The sequence below is a fragment of the Mixophyes fleayi genome, chromosome 4 (assembly GCF_038048845.1).
Source record: "Mixophyes fleayi isolate aMixFle1 chromosome 4, aMixFle1.hap1, whole genome shotgun sequence".
In the NCBI taxonomy this organism is placed as follows: domain Eukaryota; kingdom Metazoa; phylum Chordata; class Amphibia; order Anura; family Limnodynastidae; genus Mixophyes; species Mixophyes fleayi.
In genome coordinates this window covers 130,240,423-130,264,669 of record NC_134405.1, presented here as the reverse complement: position 1 = coordinate 130,264,669, position 24,247 = coordinate 130,240,423, and the positions used below count along the sequence as shown (strand labels likewise).

General features: G+C 41.6%; 1 protein-coding gene across 3 annotated transcripts in view; it reads right to left on the bottom strand.

Annotated features, from left to right (window-relative positions):
* Nucleotides 1-24,247, bottom strand: part of LOC142152043 (nuclear receptor ROR-alpha) — a 364,937-nt gene that overhangs the window by 174,020 nt on the left and 166,670 nt on the right. The window contains exon 1 of one of the 3 annotated variants that reach the window (XM_075208256.1): nucleotides 12,281-12,308. The exons of the other annotated variants lie outside the window; for them this stretch is intronic. Within the exon in view, the coding sequence (XP_075064357.1) occupies nucleotides 12,281-12,293 (13 nt within the window). The 5' untranslated portion in view covers nucleotides 12,294-12,308. Of the gene's footprint in view, nucleotides 1-12,280; nucleotides 12,309-24,247 lie in introns of those variants that run through there. 3 annotated transcript variants of the gene reach the window in all.

Here is a 24,247-nt window from a genome sequence, read left to right as displayed (position 1 = left end):
CAATCTCCCGAATTCTTGCCACTTCACTAGGAAGTGCCCCAGAAGTGGGCAGAATTAGATCCCAAACGGTGCGATTCCCGGGGAATCGCGGCGTTTGGCCCCGCCCCCTGCTGTCAAATGTCGCGGTTGCGGCATGATGTCACAGGGGGCGTGGGCCTAAATGACGCGATTTTGCCAGCCCCGCCCCCCTCACCCCCACCTCCACTGGCTGGCTCCCGGAAGGGAGCTGAAGAAAGTAGGTAAGTATGCACTATACACAAAGCTGTACAATAGAATGAATGGTGATGATGTATTTCCTTTTCCTGATGTGTTATATCTTACTCCATTAACTCACTCAGTTTGGCTCAAGCTATGCAGTCTTTGTTGTTTATTTGTTATCTAACACAACCATTTATTTCAACTTTAGTATCAGCTCAGAGGGAAACCATGTAAACATCTCCACTGTTTTACCCGGGTGGTACAACAAAATTAACGTGTTACTGAAACTCAGGGGGAGATTAAATTAGCCGCAAAATGTGTCTCCGGAACGTCAGCGAGATACTTCACTGTGGATATTTGTAGCAACCAAAGAATTTAACAACCAAGCTACACTATTTTCATCCCATTTGGGCTTATGACAAGCTTCTGCAATGACCTTTATTTCAAAAGTGGTATCTCTCAAAAAGTGGTATTTAAACTAATAAGGGGTCTATTTATCAAGCAGTGTTAACACTAAATGACTGTGACAATAAAAGGCTCTGGCACATCTTGGCACAATTTATCAAAGTGTTAATGCCAGAAAAATCACAGATTTCTCCGGTGTTAACCCAGTTTTCACAGATTATCGCGATGGTGAAAAGTGTCAATTTACCAATCATGGATTGCGGGCAGGGATGGGTGGGTAAACAACGAATGTTTATCCTATCAGCAGCTCATTTATACAGGCCAGCCCGATCTGCCCAACCCTGAATCGATCCACCCAGACATAGCCACTTTTTAACAAAACTCCAGCTTTAGTGTAAGCTTCCTCCATTTTGAGGTCCACAAATCGGCACAGTTAGGAGGTATGCAGTTTGTATGTGATTGTATATAAGAGTGTATGTGACTGTCACATCTCTGGAAATTCTACCATCCACAGGAGCCAGCTCTTCAGCACCCCAATATTGACCAACAGCCAATGGGGTGGGGGTGGGGATAAAGTAAGCACCCCTAATCACTTTAAAAGATGCTACAATCTGCAGTAACTTTCTACAATCATCTGTACAGCACTACTGAATATGATTGAAGCTTTATAAATAAATGAAACCGTTTCATGTTTTATCTATAAATATTGCTCTATACCACTGACAGAATAGCGAGGGCCCTATTTCTTGCTAATCCACTTATTCAAGATTGTGCTTCCCCAAATAAATATTCCAGGCACTGCTACCTGGAGAGGTCAAAAGTCATCAGTGGAAAGGAAGCAGGGGGGACGGGTAACATTACTCAATTGTGTGCTGTCTGCATCTGTCCAACTAACTCACACACAAAGCAATATCACACATTAATGTATACTCAATGATCTGTAAGTGTCGGTGAACTGACAGTAACATCTCTGCTTGCTGTGTAGTTTCCTAGCTCTTTTTATGGTACCCTAAAGTTGTTTTAAAGGCATATAATATAAGCCTCTCTCTTACAAACTACTTATTCTAGAAAGCAAAGCATGTACTTAGCACAAAGGTATAACAATTTGTCCCTTATAGTCAGAGACAGGGTAGCTCATATTTATAGGTGCAATCATGCAGATCTACTATGATCTGCTTGTGTAATAAGGTAACCTATTACAAAACCCTGGTCTGCCCCTACAAGGGACATGCTGCTCATATATTTTTGATAGTATGGCACATATAATTCTGATCTGTACTAAATAGACCACAGCATACAAATTAATATCTGGGAGCTCTAGCAAATGCCTGAGAGACCAAAACTTCAGTTTCCTGGACAGGCTTTCCCACAGCCTTCAAATCTTTAAATGCTATCTTAAAACCATTCTCTTTATTAAAGCTTACCCTTCTCCCACCTATACTACTCACACTAATGTTCCCTCACAACTGTTCAAAATTCCAGTCTGAGCCACATTCTTCCAACTATAAGCTCTCTTATGAGCAGGGCCCTCCCACACTTTATTTTTTGTATGAACTTATTTTGTCTTCTTTGCATGTCCCTGTTTTATGTATGTCCTGTTTTACCGACTGTCTGTCGCTGTGGAGAACTGTGACGTCTTACAAATCTAGCCAGTGGCTGAAGTGAGGGTGTATAGGGTGGTATGACACCGTCACTTCTCCTACTGCGCTCATTGTAAAACTGTCAAATTGCACTTACCTTTTCCATACCGCCACTTCTAAATTTCCATACCCATTCCACATATAGTTTTCCACTTCAACCACTGAATTTATGATGTTAATAATAATAATAATAATAATAATAATAATAATAATAATAAGCATGCATTTATAGAATTACATATGTGTCCTCATCTTGCAAACTTGCACAGATATACACATGGTATACAAATGAGAAGCATATTAAGTGACTGTTTGCTGCTTGTAATTCTTAGAACTGATCCTGAAACACTTAAGCGACCTTAACACCCCGTATAGCAGTGAACACAAATCGACTTTGCTGATCATTAGCATATGTTGCTGGCTGTCCCTTCAAACGACATTAATTTTGTCCTGAAAGAAATTAATGTGTCACTTCACTGTATTCTGTTCTTCTGCAACTCATGAATGGTTAAAACATGTAACTACCCTAATTGAGAAATGATTTTTAATAAGCCTGGCACAGCAACATCTTTCCCTGAGTAGATGAAACAATGGTATCTTGTGGCAGTTCATTACCAATTCCTTTTGTTGCCTGAGTTGTTTTAAGACTGTGAAATTAGTGCTGGCAGAGTGTAGGGAGAGGGACTCCTTAGAGGAATCACAGCCACTTATGCTCTGCTTAAAACAAATCATTGCCCAGACATACTAAACGGTGCGTCTTCATAAAACAAGACAGATAAGCCCACATTGTGAGCACGCTTCACCATCATCATCATTTATTTATAAGGAGATTCCGTAGTGTCGGACTATCATATTATAGATGTGATAGACATGGGTATAATAAGTATAATGACAGATACAGAAAATAACAGTGACACTAATACAATTAAGCATAATAATGCCTTCATTGATGGTCATGAGCTAGTAATAATAGCATGAGGTAGAGGAGGATTCAGCTCGGGGGCAGGCTGGGCTTGGGGAGAAGGGGGACATCTGCCCCCAGGCTGGTCCCATAGTGGACTACCTTGGCTGCGTCTCTGGACCACCTGCAATTTTTTTTCCTTTAAAATGTTCCTAATAGGCTGCTGAGTTGAGGCTAAAGTTTGCCAACCCTCCCCTGATTCAGCTTAAGACATGACTATAAGGTTGTACGAGGGAGACAGACATGAGGCATCAGGATGAGAGGATCCTGCCTTTAAGAGCTTACATTCTAGAGGGAGGGGGTAATGACAGACAGTAGGAAAAAATGGGACAAGAGTGGATGTGGTGAACAAATGAGGCAGGTGGAGTGGACGTGAGGGTTTATAAATTGAATTAAAAAGTATTTCTATAAGAGTTAGGGTGGGTCACATAGTCGTTTTGAATGCTAGCACTTTTTCCCCAAAAAAGCTATAGTATTCACAGAGCTCAAACTGCTCCGTGTTAACACATTGCAGTGAATTGGGAACGGTCATCTCCTGTAACGCAGGCTTATACTCAGAAAGCAATGCATGCAAGGCACTTATATGAAACCAACCTTAGTATGCATAGGAACGTTTGATTGTTTAAACTATTTTGACAGACTTTTGCATGAGGATTACGCAAGTTGACCAAAATTTGACATATTTGACAAGCACATGTTTAGCACAGATGCCCCTATTTTACATGAATAATAATAGTTTAGTATTATTTCTGCTTCCTCCCAGGTTACATTTCTTCCTCTCTCTACAATAATAAAATTGTACATTTCAGAGTTAATATGATAATATCACCTAAATGATCAATTGTGTTCTAATACTGTACAGTCCTTGGTAAGGTGCACCCAAGTTATGTGCAGCTGAATGGGGTTGGATACACTTTTTTGATACTGAAAATTCCGACACCGAGGAGACCTACAAATAAAAAACGAATTTATGAAAAACCGATTTAAATATAAGTAGACTTACCTGAAAACCGACGCTGTACATCTCCGATGACACCAGCATGCTGACCGCAACTTATTCCGAATTAAGAGCTCTCCTTGAAACTCTTGAAATCAGTTTTTCCTAAATTCGGTTTTTATTTGTAGGTCTTTTCGGTGTCGGAATTGTGGTAATCTTTAAATCGATTACCACCGGCTGAATGTGGTTACAATGACACATGTTGGTTCTTACACATGTTGTTGATGCAGTTTTTTATATAAATGACATTTGGTAAACTCTAATCTAAAAATTATATAGGGCATAAGTCAAGAGCAAAACCTTGTTGGTCCAATATACAGGCACTGCCCAATACTATGTATATGCCATAAATGCTCATTGATATAAATACATGCTATAACATAAAATAGAAAATAATTACAAATTGGTTATATTGGCTCCAGCAGTCGAGGTAAATTAGGAAGTGCACATCTCACGCACCAGCCACATCATTTTGCACCAGTGCTCTCGGCCAGCCGTCCAGCACACATCAAGGTGCATGTTTCCACTCCACACTCTGTAGTAAAATTCACATCGCTGTTTAGGAATTGCACTGTTCAAAAATATATAGGTCACATCAAAGTCCAATTTCCTACCCATTTTGTACCACCCCTTTCATTTAATTTATTTATTGTTTTCATTACATTGTTACTTTTGTGTGTGTGTCTATTTTTGTTTATATTGTTGTATTGAAGTCTGATTTATTGTTTGCAAATGTACCAAGTTTTTTAAGCGCATACAATGGAGTATTTCCCATTCTAGATCTGCATGGCCCCTTTCATATTCATGTACTGAATTAGAATAGTTTGGATATTTTGCTTGGAACACCACAAGTCCTGACTCTCTAACATTCTGCCTGGTACAAAATGTTTTGCTTCAGAACTTTTTTTTCGACATTAATTCATTATTTCAGTCCAAGTTACTTTTGTATTCAGTGATAGGAGACATGTTGAACCCTCTGCAATTCACCCATGATTAGCCATATCCACGTATCACAATGAGCCAAAGATTGGCTCTTTAGTATTAATATATAGACATCATATTGCTGTATTAATCAGATGTAACAGAGCCAAAAAGGGAGCATGCTGTTGTCCTCATTTTTCTATATTTCTAAATAACCTCCGCTGCATGACTTTTAATACTCCCTCCAACTACATGGCAATAATCTCTAGTCAGTTAGGGAGATGTTAAGATCCTGAAGAAGGGTTTCAGCAAAGTATATTGTTACTAATATACTTTGGTTGTAAGAGCCTCTGACTGTGAAACTCAAGTACTCAAGGGAAGGTCTGTATATGTAGCTATATTCTCAGCATGTTCATGGAAGCTAATGGAAATTTCAATCTCGCCCCAGGATTCTACAGATTCCACAAGGAGATATGGGTGGGATTGGATGGAATACATAGAATGAGAAGGTATCCTTATATAAAAATGTGTTTCCTTTCTTGTGTCTGATTGTGATTTATAAGAATGTGGTTAATGACAAGCTGATGCATTACATACTTTACAGTAACTGCCCAAAATTAATAAAAAAACAAACCCTGTGATCTGCAGTGGATGAATAGAAACCTCAGACATGTACATTTTCATTTGCTGGAATGAAGTTTCAGCAGCCACGAATCAGGAGTGTAATGCAGGTCTGGTGTCTGATGTGCTTATGAGGAACAATCTCACATTAATTAAAGGCAGCCACAGCCAATGTTCAGTGTCTAAAGTGTGCTATTTTTGCTGGCTGTGGCAAATCTCTACCGAAACGTTATATGTCCTGTAACATATGGAATTGTACAAAGTTAGGCACAATCATGATTCACTTGGGTCGCATTGCTGCATCTTTATTGGAGCACTGTTGATTTTGTGACATTTTAATGGGGAAGTCATCTGCAAACTGCATGCAACACGCAAACTGGACAAAAAAAGTTAAATAAAAAGATAAGTCAAAAACTGTTGCAGACAGTCATATCCAAAACACACATGCAGTTTGTTGTTACACTGACAGGGATCGTGTCTGAGATGTATATTACCAGTATAAACCTGAGGGGTTTACTAGGGGTTCTCCACGAAGGGGACACTTCATATTGCAAGCTTTGTTTACTGTAGTCATAGAAAGTACAAAATGACATTTTTTTCTACATTAGTGAATATTTAACATGTGATACAATATGTATATCCCAGGCGCAATACCATAGAAGCCACAAGATGTAACTAGGCCCAGGTGTTAATGAACATACAACAATTGGCATAAAAACACCTAAAACAAAAGTCTACATATGTCTTGTACATGCAATTCAAAATCTTTGTTTTCCTTTTTTATGTTGTATGTTCGTTAACATCTGGACCTAGTTACATCTAGTGGATTGTATGGTATTGTGCCTGGGATATACATATTGTATCATTTTGGGGATAAACAAGTGAGAAGTGGCACTTATTAGTATATTGAGGCAGTAATCCATTAGGAGTGCTAGTAGGACATCTAACTTAATTTATTTAACATTGAACATGTATGTCTAGCATAACATTTTCTGTGTTAATAGTCTATTAAAACATTAGTAGACTTAGCCGTCAATAGGAAAGGAGAGAGATTCCACTACAGCTCTTTCAAAATAAAAATACTAATGAAGATAGTTATTTTTTTTTTTTAACAAGCTTAACAATTTGTTTCATTCTATCAATTACCTCCAAAAGCAGAACACGCCAGAGGGTTCCACTGCAAGGTACATGATGAAGGAACAAAAAAGATGCTAATTAGTTAAAGAAAAAAAAGAATATATACAAGGATATTTTGGTCTTACTGAATGAAGCAGTCCCTTTTCTCTATTATATATTTCCAGCCCAGCAAAGATGGATTAGTGGAAATGTCCCCAGCCTGCAGTGTACATCATTACACAGCTAATACAGAGTGAATCCCTACCCCGAGTCCCCCAGGGGAGCGTGTAAAAATGGTTCTGCCCTTCCCCCTTCGCCTCTCCTGATTTATACTATACCAAGGAATGCCGCCCTTTGGAAGAATAATCTTTGGCAGCTGTAATGTGGGTGAAGATATAGACGAAGTGTAAGGGCCTCTCACACCTGGCTTCTCTAGATATTGATGGACCTCTCACTGAGGAGCGAGGAGCAGGATCCAAACTATCTATAACCCCAGGCGTGTCATCTCTAGAGAAGAGAGTACAGCTCCTCGGACTGTCCGGAGATAAATCTGTGCAGAGAACTAGGCTTGCTGCTCCTGGGAGTCACGTGTTAAGCAGGAAAAGAAATAGTTACACCTAAGAAAGTAATGGGAGAAGCCGCAAAGAGGGCAGGAGCAGAAAGCAAGAAGATATGGTAAAGGAAGGGAAACAAATACTATGATGATAGCCGAAAAAGCGGTCAGGGAAATGTAAAATACTGTAGCACTGTACAAAAAAAGATGTAATATACTGTAGCAATGTACATAAGTAACTGAGCAGATGAGTTCAGCAGATGTTCAGGGCAACTTTTTTTTTATATATATGATCTACATGTTTGCTTCTTTGTAAATATGCCAAGCAAAATGGACTTGCAATGGATTTTTATTCAATATCATCTGATTCACATAAAGTCTCAGACAAAGTTTTGTGACTTGTGACAAATTTAGCAAATTAGATTCGCCCCATTTTTAAAACTTCTATTGATTTTGCAGGTTAAAATGACTCTGCAACCTTTCATAAAACAAAGATTGGAGCTAAACATATAAAATCAATATCACTATCATTCACCTCTTTATCTAAATTGAATAAGAGACACAGCAAAATCAGATCTTGTTTTGCACGCATGTATAAATCTAGGAACACCCATGCAATAATTCCACACATAGCCAGGCTAAGTGTTCAAATCAATATTTCTCATAAGGGACCTGCTGAAAAATTAAATAATTACAGCACAAGTTTTGTATTTGCAATGTAATATTTTTTGAAATATCAATATAATGTGGCACCTACCATTATACAGCAATTATCTTTACAGAGCACACTTATTGTTCCAGTGAACGTTGCTAACGAGGATGGGGAGGGCACTCACAGGTTATCTACTGCTGATTCATTTTTTTGTTATAAATCAGTAAAGCTCCTATTACATAAGTGGGTGGTGTAGGAGCTCTCCAATATACAACTAGTTCTTCTTACCAGGTTTCTCCAGGTCAGCTCAGTATTATATTAGCTGGCTCTGAGGGCTGCACTGTAGAACGGGACCCTTGCAAGTTTATTTCATTTCAAAACTGGTTCAACTGTTTAGTGACAGAGGTGTAATGGTGCAGTTCACAGATGTTAACAAGATGGGTGTCAGACCATCTCTCAATCTACTCAATCCTGTCTTCAACTCTCCAACACTTACTCACTTAATATTTGCTATATGTCTGTTCAGGAGTAGGTACTGGACAATAGCTGACATTCCCTCGCCTTGGTGGGTGTCTCAGCCTCCCAACTTCTACACCGTCCTCCTCAGCAGCTCCCCTGATCTACCAACATCAGGTCAATCTCCATGTCACTCATCCCCTCTCAGCCTCACTAGATATAGGTTGCACCCACTGCTTGTATCTACTAGGATCTATCGTTCATCTCAGGTGTACTATTTTCATTATTTCTAATCAGGCGAATTTGGTAGTATAGGCTTGACACATTATCAGTCAACACATCCACAAATGTCTTTGCAGTTCCACATGGCTCTTGCTAGTCTCCCAATTGGAACTCTAGCCAGTGTGACTTTCAACTACAACTCCCTCTTCATCCGCACTGTCAAGGCTTGGGTCATCATAACTCCAGTAAACCACTAGGCAAGGTTAAAGCTATATCGATGGTCTCAGCTTAAACTTGGACTGAGCTTAACTGCCCTGCGACACCTATTCATCGGACAGTATGTTGTATTTATGGTGTGAATTCATAGTTGCCCTCTCTCTGAGATGGCTGAGAGAATTGGGATGAGACCTCCTGCACTCTCGAATGTTTATCGCGGTAAGGTAGGTGGGGACTTTGTGAGAAGTTGGGATTTTGTATCACCGGAAGATTTATGGATGCCATACAAAAGAGAGATTGTCCCACCAGAATACACTGAGGTGTTTGACACTGTATGCAAAATGCTGAGGGTACAGCTGAGTACACGAAGTGTGGGGGTTTGGTAACGTGCAACAGAGTAAACAGAGAGTGTATTCACTGACTGAGCAGCGCATAGCGTGCAATAAGGTACACGGAAGTGTTGGCACTGGATGAACAGCGCATAGCGTGCAATAAGGTACATAGAGGTGTTAGCACTGGTTGAAGAGGGGGTAGTGTGCAATAAGGTACACAGTGGTGTTGGCGCTGGTTGAACAGTGGGTAGTGTGCAATAAGGTACACAGAGGTGTTGGCACTGGTTGAACAGTGCGTAGTTCGCAATAAGATACACGGAGGTGTTGCCATTGGTTGAACAGTACGTAGTGTGCAATAAGGTACACAGAGGTGTTGGCACTCTTAAGGCAGTAAACAAATGGATACAACAGAGTATACCGCAATGACTCTGTAGAACAGAGACAAACAACAAGTGTAGCAGAGTACACACACACAGATAATAATAACTAGCAGGCGGATTGGCACAACCAAAGAAACTGGCGTGGAGTATCCAACCGGACTTCACCAGGGATCCCCGCAAAAGGAATCGGACTTTGTTCATTGAGGGCCCAGGTCATGGCCCAGTGCAGTTGGTTCCCTCTGTGAAAGCAGCAGAGTACTTAGCTGGTATGAGGAAGGCTGGTTTGGGCATGCTGCTGTCTGGTAGGCTGAGGATGAGCCCAGCAGGGTTCTGTTAAGGACTCTAACTGGGAAGGCCAGCAATCAGTGAATTGCTAAGTGTTGGCCAGTGATGTCTAAGACTGCTGGTACTGGCAGACATCATGTCAATCGCATCTTCAAGCCCTGCCCACATCTGCAAACACCTAGTGGCAGAGGTAGGATGATGTAACTTGTGTCATCATGCCCCTGACACCCAGTTTAGTGATGACTTGATATTGTCAATGTCATGCCCACTTGTAGACGTGGATTATGTTGTCAAGCATCGCCCATCTAATCTTCTCCTATCCCGTCAGATTTTTTAAATTGGCTGAATTGGTTTGCCTCTCTCTAATCCGGTGTTATTTATGAACCACTAAAATGCAGCAATAAATAAATAGTTGTAGTTTAGTAAAATGAGACAAATTTCATGGTGGCAAAATATGAAAACACACTAAGTAACATTTCTATCCATGTACAGGTTGCCATAGCATGACAGAAGTTAAGACTCATGTTCCTTCTAAGCTGAGTGATCTGGAAAGGACAGTGTTAAACAATTGCTAGGAATACTTCCTAGGAAAACCCCTGCGCAGAGTGGAATCCTCATTAAATTAACATTTTAGCTCAGAAGTAACAATGATAAAAATGTTTGACATTGTAGGTAGTCTTGTTACCTAACTTACTATGGTATGAGCCATTCTAGCCTGTTATGTTATTATGACAGCTGTCCCCAATGTATACAGAGAATTTAGTGACACCAACCAAAACTCTTTATACATCACCTGCAAAGTCTGAAATAGTAACTTTGTTTAAAAGATTGATGGAGTATTTTCTCTCCCTCTAATAGCAATGACAGTGGCTAAAACATATAAAGAGTAAAGTAATGAGGCAGATATTATGTAGTTGATAAAAAAAAAACAAAAAACAACTATATAATGAAAAGATCATAGTCTTGAAAAGATCTGGGTTAGACATAAAGGAATGCATCACTATGCACAGTTTCATGTGCGTGTACCAGGAGGTGAACTCAGATTCAGTGGGCAGCAAGATAGTGATCTATTGATCACCATAAGGACTGCATTATGAGTACTCTTACAGTACTGACTTTACTCTAGACAGACCATGAAGACAGCAAGCTGTATTTGTGGTCCATGTACAGTGCAGTCTTCATAGTGAACAACAGAGCACTATTTTCAGAGCTGCCAATACTGTATTGGTGAATGTGAACCATGGATGGTGGCTCTAATTCTAAAAGTGAAGTGAAAACTGTGTGTGCAAATGCAATGTTTAATTTGTCAAATCTTGTCTGTAAAAAATGATATCATAACATGAAGAAATAAATAAAGGAACTCGCTCCCAAAAATATTTTGAAATATTGTACACAAAGGTATACTGTACTTTAATATCTTCTCTTAAGTGCAATTCAACCCTACAAGGAGGAATTACTGTTTTCTTAAGATTCATTTTCAGATTCCTACTTCTAGAGAGAACATCTGTTAATGACTGATGCAACTGAGGCATTAATTGTACAACTAAGGCAGGCCCTCCAACATGATAGAACCTACCCTGCTCCTCAACTTCCCACCTTATTTACTATTGCCGCTACCAGTGCTGAAATAATTATTTGATGTTCTGATTTCCTCCTACAGTCCAAAAACATACTGCCAGGTAAATTGGTCTCTGTCTAGGAATTGAGTATTGGTGTGAGTGTATGTGAGTGTTGTTGTGTCTGGTTTAAGGAACTTAAATTGCAAGCTCCACTGAGGCAGGCACTAATGTGAATGAAAAAAACATTCTGTGATTGTACCACACTGCATAATATGTTGTTGTTATATAAGTAAAGGATAATAATAAAGTTACACCCTTCATATTGATTCATTAATTCAGCACAGTTGACTGCAATAGTAAATAAAGTGGGTAGATCAGGAGCTGAGTATTTTGTACCCCTTAGAAGGGGTAATGGTAGAGGGTTTGCTAAAATGGTCCTACCTACTGCAAGACAGTGGTAAAATAGAAACTAATGACCTGATACATTAACAAAAGTAAAGCAAAAAAAAGAGTAACTTTGCACCTTAGCAAAACCATTTTGCATTAGGGGGGGAGGGGGGGCAAATTTAAAATGTGGGCACAGATTTATAATTAGGGTAGGGCATGTCCTAGATCAACTTTAAATTTCAGTGTACAAATAAAGTATTTGTGTGCTACATGAAAAAAACAGACAGTATTTAACTTATGTACAAAATAATAAACTAATTTGCACCCCTTGCATTGTTACATGGTTTTGTCCAGGAGAAAAGAGAAAACTTGCTCTTACTTTTTTTCCGCATTGCTCTCCTTCATGATTAAGGCCCTAAATGTTTTTTAATATGTGTCTCTATCTCTGTAAATGACAGAAGATGATTACAAATGTGCAAACAAGACTAATCTCAAATAGAAAAAGACAGATGACTAAAAAGAATTAAAAGAAAACATGCGTAAAGTAAAAATATTTTAGTAAGGAGTACCTTAGCAATTAATCTACTGCTTTACTGAAAATCAATCTGTAGTTCAGTTCCTGACTGAACTTTACACATTAACCACTAGACGGCACTATGGGCAGCTTACATTTCATCAGTCAGGTGGGAATAGGTTCCCTTTTCTTCAGAAGTTCCCATAGCTCTCTATGGAATTTACTTTAATAATGCTGGAAAAGGCTTTAATAACTACTTGAAACTGACCTTAGTAAGGATAATACAGATGTGTGATTCATTTAGGTAGACAAACATTAACCCTTTACTTTAGCATGCCCATAATCCTGCAGATCTAGTTAGACTTGTATTACGTTATACACTCTGCTCACAATTGAGGTCACAGGACAATTATGCTTTAAAGAGATGCTGTAATCAAAACTGCATATTAAATCCATCTTTAAACACTATATTAAAAGGACTTATTGAAGATGTTATAAATTTTATGTTAATATCGGCTGAACAAGTCTAATGTTTATTTGTTTTATTTCTGTGTTACCATTGTAACCTTTATCCCTCATCCACCATAGGCTGTGAGTTTCCAGTGCACCGTAAAGAACAGGTATCTGCATTACCACTAATTATAATAATAGTGTTATATAAGGTAGTCAGGCTAATTGACGGCATACAGTGAGAGACATCACCACACAAGTCCTAACTGCTGTGCAAAACTGTCAGAGGAACTCGGAGGACCTGCTCACACACAGATTACATACCAATAAAGCACATAAGATATATTTAATATATATTTAATTCTTGCAACATTGGTTACAGGACACTCTACCATATGTTTAAAAGTAGAAAACAACAAAATGCATTTCATTTATATTTAACATTTTAAAGGTATAAAGCTTCTCATAATACATGTAAAAGTTTGCTCACACGTGCTTATTTATCGCGGTGTGAACACATTTTCCTGCTTTGTGCATAAAGGGGTCTATTTACCAATCACCGCAAAATATGAACAAAACTTTTCAATCCTCATCGCATAGATGCGGATTGAAAAGTTTCTCATATGTATCAAAAAATCAATACAGGAACAGTCGTTCCGATAAACGGCTGCTCCTGTGAAGATTAACACTTACCTTTCACGTGGGTCTTCTCTTCTCCTCCCTGTGCGGTGCTGCCCGACCCTCTTTCAATCCCTGTGCGCATGCGCCAACAGGTAAACCCGGGCATGCGCACAGAGATCCCCTAATAAAGAAACCTGAGGCATGTGATGGAGGGATCACATGATCCCTCCACACATGCACTGTGCAGCTCTGCTCCTTGGAGCAGAGCTGTTTTCAGTGAAAGTTTTCAATCATGGTAATGTGCGCCAGCCACAGATGGCGCCAGCTTCAGATGGCGTACATTAACATGATTGAAAACCAAGTATCGGTCATTGGTACATAGCGTTACTGAGCACTTCCCATACACTGTTGTGGGGAGTGCTCAGTAAAACGATGAGAGAAGCAAAGCAGCAGATATCTGAGATATCTGCTGCGATGCTGGAATAATACATAGCAATTTAGTTGTAAATCCCCGAAAACAGCATTTTTCGGGGATTTACCTCTAAATTACAGGGGGGGGAGATCTTTGATAAATAGGCCCCTATATGCGTTGGCAAGATGAACAAATGACAGAAGTCGATTAAGGAAGGCAGAACTGTAGCCACAGCAGGTATGCGGCGGCTGCGATGTCCGCACGGGATCATGGTCCCTAGGCTGAGTGGGAGAGTATACAAGGATCCCTGGCTGGCGGCTGCATCTACTGACTCCCCCACGGGGACCTACAATTATGTATCTGGCGGTCAACAGTTGTTTCTGCAAGACTTTCCCCAAGCCTTTAGACTTTCCCTGACACCTCACCTCTTTATGCAAGCTTAACAAATTCCTGAGCCATCTCCTTAACCCCCCTAGACTATTCTAACCAATTACCACCACTCTACACAGTTCACTCAATCTTACAACTATTCTCCTTCTATATTCAAAAACCCTCTGCCCTCAGACTGGATCACATAGCCACACTAAGTACTTTTTTCCCCATTACTACCTGGCTTAACCAATATGCAATAAGGTTCACCTAACCTCATGTGTCAAGCTTAGGAGCAGGGTCCCCTTATCGCTTTGTCTGTTAATACTCAGTCTTGTTCTATTATTGTGTTTGTCTCAATTGTAAAGCTTTGAATAATGAATAATTATATACACAAATCATAGAGAAGCCTATAATGGTGACTCTCCCTGAAACCTCCAGATAATTAGTGCACATGTATTGGCCCCTGGAAAAGTCAATAGACAGAGCTGCCATATGCTTCTATACTCTCCCACTGAAGCCAGGAGTTCCTGTATTAGTGACCACTGGCTGCTACAGATAGACCTGTAATGTCCATAGCCACAGCCCCATCCAGGACTCTGCTACTGAGCTCTCTCTCCATAGCAGGTAAGGGGCAGGGGACTGTGCAATATTGTGCAAGGGATGTGTAACGTGTGGCAGGGAACAGGTATTGGCTCCCACTATGAAGGTAAGATTTGTTGGCAGGTCTAGAGAAGTACATTTAAATTTTGCAATAGGACTCAATCATCCTAAATTAATGCTGCGGATTAACCATCATTACTGATTTACTAATGGTGTTCTAGCTTTTAGTATAAATTACAGAGGAACATTAAAAGGTTGATATGGCACCTAGATTTCCCTTACTTTGCTAATGTTGTCTCCATGTTCTCATGATAAAGTACATGTATATAATACCAGGGATATTGGCTAAAATGTTAATTATTTCTTATGGGAACTGGGACAGTGTAACAATGTGGGTTTTTACACAAAACTGCAAGAAAGCAAATGTAAAAAAAGCCACAGCTTTATAGACCAAGCACATATCAGGACCCAAATGAATTACTGGTTGGTTGCTATGGGTTACTGCACATAAACTTGGCTCCACTGACGGGTAAAGTGCAGTTAACATTTGCAGCTCTTGTGTGTGCCATCCATTACTTGACTGTCAAATGAATGTGGCACCAATGCACGTGACCCCCTCCATGTCCACATATGCAGAACTACAAGTGCAGAGGGAAAGGACACCGGTTTTGTCACACCCAAAACAAAGCATATTATATTACTAGGCCTTATACAGTGACAGCAATGGTTTTATATAGTGCTGGTGCGTTTTGCAATTTGGTTTTATGTTACATTTTTCATTAACACTTATGTGCTCAACTGCTACTTACTTTAGACTAAATGTTTTAGGATATTAGGTTTGATAAGAGATATAAATTAGACATACTGGGTGGGCCACATGTTCCCTCTCCTGTACAATCCTGCTTCATACACGGTGTGCACAAACTCTCTGTTTTAAGCGCCCCTGTGTCAACATCAGTACTTTTTCTTGTCCCCGCGGCCTGAAGCTGTCACAGTGCAGGGATGTATAAATCATGTTTAGGATATTCCCCTGACAATGACACTAAAAAAAGCCTTTTTCCTAAAGTAGTGGGTTACCTGTCAGCTGAACCCAGCAGGTAACATGACAAATTACAGCCAATAAAACAACATTTTTCAAACGCTGACACCAACCTCTAATTTATCTCTTCAATAAATGGGCTGCGGTGCGACGGGGTAACGGATATATCTGCAGGCACTTATTAACAAACTGCAAATTAATTTGCATTATTAATTTTTAATGAAATAACTTCTCGGGTTGGCAATTTCTTTATCAGTAGTCGTGATTCTGCAGCATTACTTATTAAAAATATTCAATTTAAGTTGTTGTATATGTTGTGTTTTAATTGTTGATATGGCAAATAATTGGAGAGGGAAAATTATATATTGCAAGGAAAAATATTTAAAAGGAATGTAACACACACATTGTCAGAGGGTGATTTTTCACTGTGTTTAAAATTTGGCCCACGACAAAATTGAACAGTATGCATAATTCCTTATTTGCCTCTGAGGAATATCAGTAATTATGGTTAGCCAAAAGAATCATAAAAAATGTGGGTAATCTTAGATATCTGTTGAGAATATAGTTTGTGGAAATAAAGACGATAGCTTAAAGGAACCAGTCATAGATGGCACAGCCTTGTTTTCATGTCATTTTATCACAATGACTTACTACAAAATACGGAATCCTATCCTTCCTTCCATGTGGTCAGAGTATGTGGTTGATACAGTATTTACTGACCATATCTCATAATAAACATACACATCATTTGTATGGCTGCATTACAAGTATTTAGGGACAAATTAGCTTGGCATACAAAAAAAATCTTTACTTTCAACACCCCGAAATACACTAATAACAAGAAGAGGCACCTAAGTCATACTTGCCCTACTTCAAAACCTCACCACCAGGAGACATGGAAGGAGAAGTCATGTGACAGTAGGTAGGAGGGGCGTGGTGACACCATAGCCCCACCCCCACATCATTTCATAGCATGGGGCAGGGATTAATGATGCAAACTTGTGTCATTAAGCCATGCCCCATCACTTCCGGGAGGATGCCTACTCTTACGGGAGTCTGGGAGGATTCCCTGAAATTCCAGGAGTGTCGGCAACTGTGACCTAAGTAAGACAGCAAATTGACAGCTCCAGACAACAGTGTGGCTTAGGGGTCATAGATTCGATTCAAGACAGGACATTATGTATGTGGAGTTTACATGTCCTCCTCGTATTTGCCTAGGTTTCCTCTAGGTACTTCAATGTCCTCACACACTCCAAAAACATTCTGGTAAGTTAATTGACTGCTGATTGGTTTCTGAAAATAGACCCTATATTAGGAAATTTAGACTGTCAGCTCCAATGTGATGGACAGAGACTGATGTGAATGATTAGAAATAAATATTCTCTGTACAGCACTGCATAATAAGGTGGTGCTATATAAAAGAAATATAAATATATAATAATGTCACGGGCACTAGGAGTCTTTACCCAGGGATCACCAGGTGATAGGCTTACCAGAGCAGTATAGGTGGTAATATGGTACTCTGGTAGCAGGGTGATCACGGAACAGGAAATAGCAGATGATGAGATGCTCAGGAAAGTCTATGACTAGCAGCACTGGCAATATGGAGGTAGTAATACACGAGGAACTGTATGGACAAAGGACACGTGAAGGTAGTCAGTGGTCTGCGGTAGCAAGTTGTACCACTGCTATAGTGAGGAGGAATGTCCAACAGAAACGAGGAGGTGATGAGAGTCAGCGGTCTGCGGATAGCAAGTTGTACCGCTGTCTGAGTGAAGGAATGGAATCCAAGTGGAGGTATCCGGGGAGTCAGTGGTCTGCGTTAGCAAGTTGTACCACTGCTATGTGAGAGGATACTGGAACAGGTGAAACTGTAAACAGGAGTCAGTGGTCTGCCACTAGCAAGTTGTACTACTGAATATATATGTGAGGAGGTGCACGGGGAGAGACTGCAACACAATATATACACGGGCACCTTGACTTTGATCCACAGTAATATGCACAATATAAATGTATAAATGACTGAACAACACTGCCAATATAGAAAGTCTCTTGAAGTAATCCGGCATGAGATAACACAGTCAATGATGGTAGTAGAGTCAGCAGATAGTACACTCCAGAGGAGAACCAACACAGTCAATGATGGCAATAGACTCAGCGGATAGTACACTCCAGAGGAGAACCAACACAGTCCAGCAAGGTATGCAATACACAGCACAGTCAATGGGAAGTATGCATACCGTGGTTCAGGAGAAGGCAGTCAGACAGGAGTGCAGAGATACCTGAAGGGCAGGAGGCCAGCAGGATACAAGTCCCTGGATGGGTGAAGCAGGGGTCTAGCAGGTGCAGCGCACAGGTAGGTAGACCAGCAGGGAACACAGGAAGGCGTGGAGAGCGGATCAGCAGTAGATGGATGAGTAGCGCTGAGAAGTAACAGCAGCGGGTCTCTGCGGGAACACGGAGGTAACCAATAGCAACCAGCAGGTGCAGTAACGATGGGACACCGGAGCAGAGTTGAACTGGAACAGATGATCACGGAGAGTAGCGAGTAGCAATAGTGGCAGCAGACTCAAGGAAACACGGTAGAGTAGACAAGGACTGAAGACTGAAGCGCACAGAGGCAGCGGATAGGAATCAGCTAAACAGTCACGATGAAACACAGACGGGTTGCAGGTTGAAGACTGTAGTGCACGGAGGCAGCGGATAGGAATCAGCTAGCAGTCACAATCATGAACAGGTGAGTGGATGTGGTTGAAGCCTGTAATGCACGGAGGCAGCGGATAGGCATCAGCTAACAGTCCCAATGATACATGGTAGAGTTGAAGTGATTAGAAGACTGTAGTGCACGGAGGCAGCGGATAGGAATCAGCTCACAGTCACGATGATATAGTAGATGGTAGAAGTGGTATGGGAACCACAGTAGCAGAAGTGGTTTGGAAACCACAGAGGTAGAAGTGGTTTGGAAACCACAGGAATCAGCAGGGCTGAATGAACAAGGAAACACAGGAACACCTTCAGAGACTCATGGGGAATGAGACTCCAAGATCAGGCAACGTGGTGTTGACCACAGGTGCTTAATATAGGGAGGTTGCCTGATCTGCCAATTAAGTTAAAGGAACATACACTGAAGGTTTGGAAAGGGCTGCGCATGCGCAGTCCCTCAGGATAGAGGACGTCCACGGTTCCTAATAGTCCGGGAAGAAGCACTCACAGTCCGGTGAGTGACAGTACCCCCCCTTTTAAAGGTGGGCACAGAACGCCTGGAACCGGGCTTGTCCGGATTTTTGGAATAAAACTTCTTCAGAAGGGCAGGAGCATTAAGATCTTCAGCTTTGATCCATGAACGCTCTTCAGGACCAAAGCCCTTCCAATGAACGAGGAAACGGAGGACTCCTCGCGAAATTTTTGCATCCAATACCTCAGTAATCTCGAAATCCTCCTCCTGATGAACTTGAACTGGCTGCGGTGCTGAGGGAGGAGTCGAGAAACGATTGATAATAAGAGGTTTGAGTAAGGACACATGGAAGGCATTGGAAATCCGAAGATTCTTAGGAAGAAGAAGTTTAACACATACTGGATTGATAACTTGAATGATCCTATATGGACCAATAAAACGAGGGGCGAATTTCATAGATGGAACCTTCAAACGAATATTTTTGGTAGATAACCAGACACGATCTCCAATTTTTAGTGGTGGAATAGCCCGCCTCTTCTTATCTGCGAAAGACTTATATTTGTTAGATGTCTTCTTTAAACAGGTTTTGACCTGAGACCAGATATTTTTGAAGGTCTGACAAGCAGTCTCCACAGCAGGAACTTGGGTGGGCGGGAGGGCAGGAAATTCCGGAAAAGACGGATGGTGACCGTAGACCACAAAGAATGGAGTTTTGGATGATGACTCATGGTACATGTTGTTATGGGCGAATTCAGCCCAAGGGAGCAATTCTACCCAGTTGTCTTGGTTGGCTGAAGAGAACATCCTAATAAAAGTCTCAAGATCTTGATTGACTCGTTCCGTTTGTCCGTTAGATTGCGGATGGTAAGACGATGAGAGTGCTAATCGTATGCCCAAGGTTTTACAAAGGGCCCGCCAGAATCTGGAAACGAATTGTACTCCTCTATCTGACACAATCTCAGACGGACATCCATGGATGCGGAAGATTTCTTTAATGAAATGTTCAGCCAGAGTAGACGAGGAAGGTAAACCGGACAGAGGGACGAAATGAGCCATCTTCGAAAATCTGTCTACCACTACCCAAATAGTATTGTGATTCTTACTTGGTGGCAAATCAGTAACGAAATCCATACTAATATGGGTCCAAGGCTTGGACGGAATGGGTAGTGGTCGCAGCAACCCTGCTGGAGTTCTGCGGGAGGATTTGAACTGAGAACATAAATCACAGGAAGCAATAAACTCTTTGACGTCTCTCCTCATTGAAGGCCACCAGTAACTACGAGAGAGAATCTCAAAGGTCTTATGTTCACCGGCGTGTCCAGAAAAACGAGAGGCATGGAACCACGAAAGGATTTTCCTCCTCAGAGTAGGAGGCACGAGGGTCTTCCCAAATGGTAGCATTTTGGTGGATGACGCAGCCAGAGAAATACATTTGGGGTCTAGAATAGCATGGTTGGGAACCTCTTCTACATCAGAGGACGTCACAAAAGCTCGAGATAGAGCGTCAGCTTTCTTGTTCTTAGCAGCTGGTTTGAAGGTTATAATTAATTCAAAACGGGAAAAGAAAAGAGACCATCTTGCTTGACGAGGGTTCAAGCATTGAGCAGATTGCAAATATGACAAGTTCTTATGATCCGTGAAGATCGTCACAGGATGGCGAGCTCCTTCCAACAAGTATCTCCATTCCTCTAATGCAGCTTTGATGGCCAGCAACTCCTTGTCCCCGATAGTATAGTTTTTCTCTGCGGGCAGAAGACCCCGAGAGTAGAAGGCACAAGGATGTAATTTTTGTTGCTCCGAGCGTTGGGAGAGAATAGCTCCTAAGCCCACATTAGAGGCATCTACTTCTAGGAAGAAGGGGAGTGTCACATCAGGTTGTCGCAGAATGGGAGCAGACGAGAAGGACTCTTTGAGGATTTGAAAGGCTTGGAGAGCCTCAGATGACCATTGCTTAGTATTAGCCCCTTTCCGAGTTAAGGCCACAATGGGAGATGCAATGGATGAGAAGTCTTGAATGAAGCGTCTATAGTAATTGGCAAAACCTAAAAAACGCTGGATGGCACGAAGAGTAGTTGGCTGAGGCCAATGTAGTACAGCATTTACTTTGTCTGGATCCATCTTCAGGCCAACTCCGGAAACTATATACCCCAAGAATGGAATCTGGGGTAACTCGAATGAACATTTTTCCAATTTACAGAACAATGAGTTTTTCCGTAGTCTGGAGAGGACCTCTGCCACATGTTGGTGATGAGAAGGCAGGTCCTGTGAGAAGATCAATATGTCGTCCAGGTAGACAACGACACATACATATAATAAGTCCCGAAAGATCTCATTGATGAAACCCTGGAAAACCGCGGGGGCATTACACAGCCCGAAGGGCATTACTAAATATTCGTAATGCCCATCTCTGGTGTTAAACGCGGTCTTCCATTCGTCACCGGAACGGATTCTAACTAAATTGTAGGCACCACGAAGATCCAACTTAGTAAATATCCGAGCTCCCTTGATGCGATCAAATAGCTCAGTGATCAGCGGAATGGGATACCGATTCTTGATAGTAATGGCGTTGAGTCCACGAAAATCTATACAAGGGCGTAATGATCCATCCTTCTTTTTGACGAAGAAGAACCCAGCTCCAGCGGGAGAGGTGGAAGGTCGAATGAACCCACGCTGGAGATTCTCCTGTATGTACTCAGATGTGGCTTGAGTTTCAGGTAACGAGAGAGGATAGACCCGACCCCTGGGAGGAGTCTTGCCAGGTAGAAGGTCGATCGGACAATCCCAAGAACGATGAGGAGGAAGACGTTCAGACTGAGCTTTATCAAACACATCGGCAAATGAAGCATACTGAGGAGGGAGTCCCGGGGAGGACGATGAGATGGAAGATTGCTGTACTTTAAGAGGAATAACTTGAGAGAGACAACGATGGTGACATTCAGGCCCCCAAGACGTAACTTGAGGGGTGCGCCAGTCAATCTGGGGAGAGTGACATTGAAGCCATGGAAGGCCTAAGACAATCGGACTTGTCGTAACAGGAAGAATTAAAAACGAAATTTCTTCATGGTGTAGTACACCAATCTGAAGGGTTACTGGAGACGTACTCTGGGTGATGAGACCATTGATGAGACGTGATCCATCTATAGCCGTCACAGTAATGGGTGTTTTTAAAGTGATCACTGGTAGGGACCATTGATTCACTAGTGATTTAGAAATGAAATTTCCTGCTGCTCCGGAATCAATCAATGCCTGTGACTCAAAGGATTTGGTAGCAAAGGAAATCGTAACATCGAAAGCGCAGACTTTAGATTTCATAGACAATGGAGAGGACTCCAGGGACCCTAACTTCACCTCTCCAGAACTAGTTAGGGCCTGGCATTTCCCGATTTCTTAGGGCAAGAACTGAGCATATGTGTGGAATCAGCACAATAGATACAGAGTCTATTCTTTACTCTTCGTTTCCTCTCTTCTAAAGATAATTTGGAACGTCCTATCTCCATGGGAATCACAGAAGGTGAAACTGGACGAAATTGAGGGTTTAAACGAAGAGGTGCTTTAGCAGAAGTTGTTTTCTCAGATTCTCTTTCACGAAATCTCATGTCTACACGATGGCAAAGAGAGATCAAATCTTCTAGTGACGAAGGAAGCTCTTGGGTAGTCAGTGCATCTTTAATTTTATCGGAGAGCCCCTGCCAGAAGGCGGCAACTAATGCTTCAGTGTTCCACTGAAGTTCAGAGGCTAAGATCCTAAATTGAATGACATACTGTCCTACTGTATGGGAGCCTTGTCGCAAACGAAGAATGCTGGAAGCAGCGGAGGTCACACGACCTGGTTCATCGAACACACTTCGGAACGTGGAAATGAATTTGGCACTATCTTGTAGAATTGGATCGTTTCTTTCCCACAGAGGGGAGGCCCAAGCCAGGGCTTGTCCAGAAAACAATGAGATAAGATAGGCCACTCTGGAACGATGGGTAGAAAAATTTTGAGGTTGGAGTTCAAAATGGACTGAACATTGGTTAAGGAAACCTCTACAAGTTTTGGGGTCCCCGTCATATTTAGACGGAGTAGGCAGGTGAAGCGTAGGAGCTGTAGACACCTGGGATGGCACTGGGGAAACGGAGGAAAGCACAGGAGCTTCAATACTAGCTGTAACAGTCTGTCCAGATGTTCCTTGGGAGGTTAACGATTGGTAACATTGAAGTAACAGCTGTTGGCGAGCATCCTGTTGCTCCACACGGCTGACCAGATGCTGCAGCATCTCTTTAGCAGTAGGTTCCGTATCTGGGTCTGTCATGGCCTGATCTTACTGTCACGGGCACTAGGAGTCTTTACCCAGGGATCACCAGGTGATAGGCTTACCAGAGCAGTATAGGTGGTAATATGGTACTCTGGTAGCAGGGTGATCACGGAACAGAAAATAGCAGATGATGAGATGCTCAGGAAAGTCTATGACTAGCAGCACTGGCAATATGGAGGTAGTAATACACGAGGAACTGTATGGACAAAGGACACGTGAAGGTAGTCAGTGGTCTGCGGTAGCAAGTTGTACCACTGCTATAGTGAGGAGGAATGTCCAACAGAAACGAGGAGGTGATGAGAGTCAGCGGTCTGCGGATAGCAAGTTGTACCGCTGTCTGAGTGAAGGAATGGAATCCAAGTGGAGGTATCCGGGGAGTCAGTGGTCTGCGTTAGCAAGTTGTACCACTGCTATGTGAGAGGATACTGGAACAGGTGAAACTGTAAACAGGAGTCAGTGGTCTGCCACTAGCAAGTTGTACTACTGAATATATATGTGAGGAGGTGCACGGGGAGAGACTGCAACACAATATATACACGGGCACCTTGACTTTGATCCACAGTAATATGCACAATATAAATGTATAAATGACTGAACAACACTGCCAATATAGAAAGTCTCTTGAAGTAATCCGGCATGAGATAACACAGTCAATGATGGTAGTAGAGTCAGCAGATAGTACACTCCAGAGGAGAACCAACACAGTCAATGATGGCAATAGACTCAGCGGATAGTACACTCCAGAGGAGAACCAACACAGTCCAGCAAGGTATGCAATACACAGCACAGTCAATGGGAAGTATGCATACCGTGGTTCAGGAGAAGGCAGTCAGACAGGAGTGCAGAGATACCTGAAGGGCAGGAG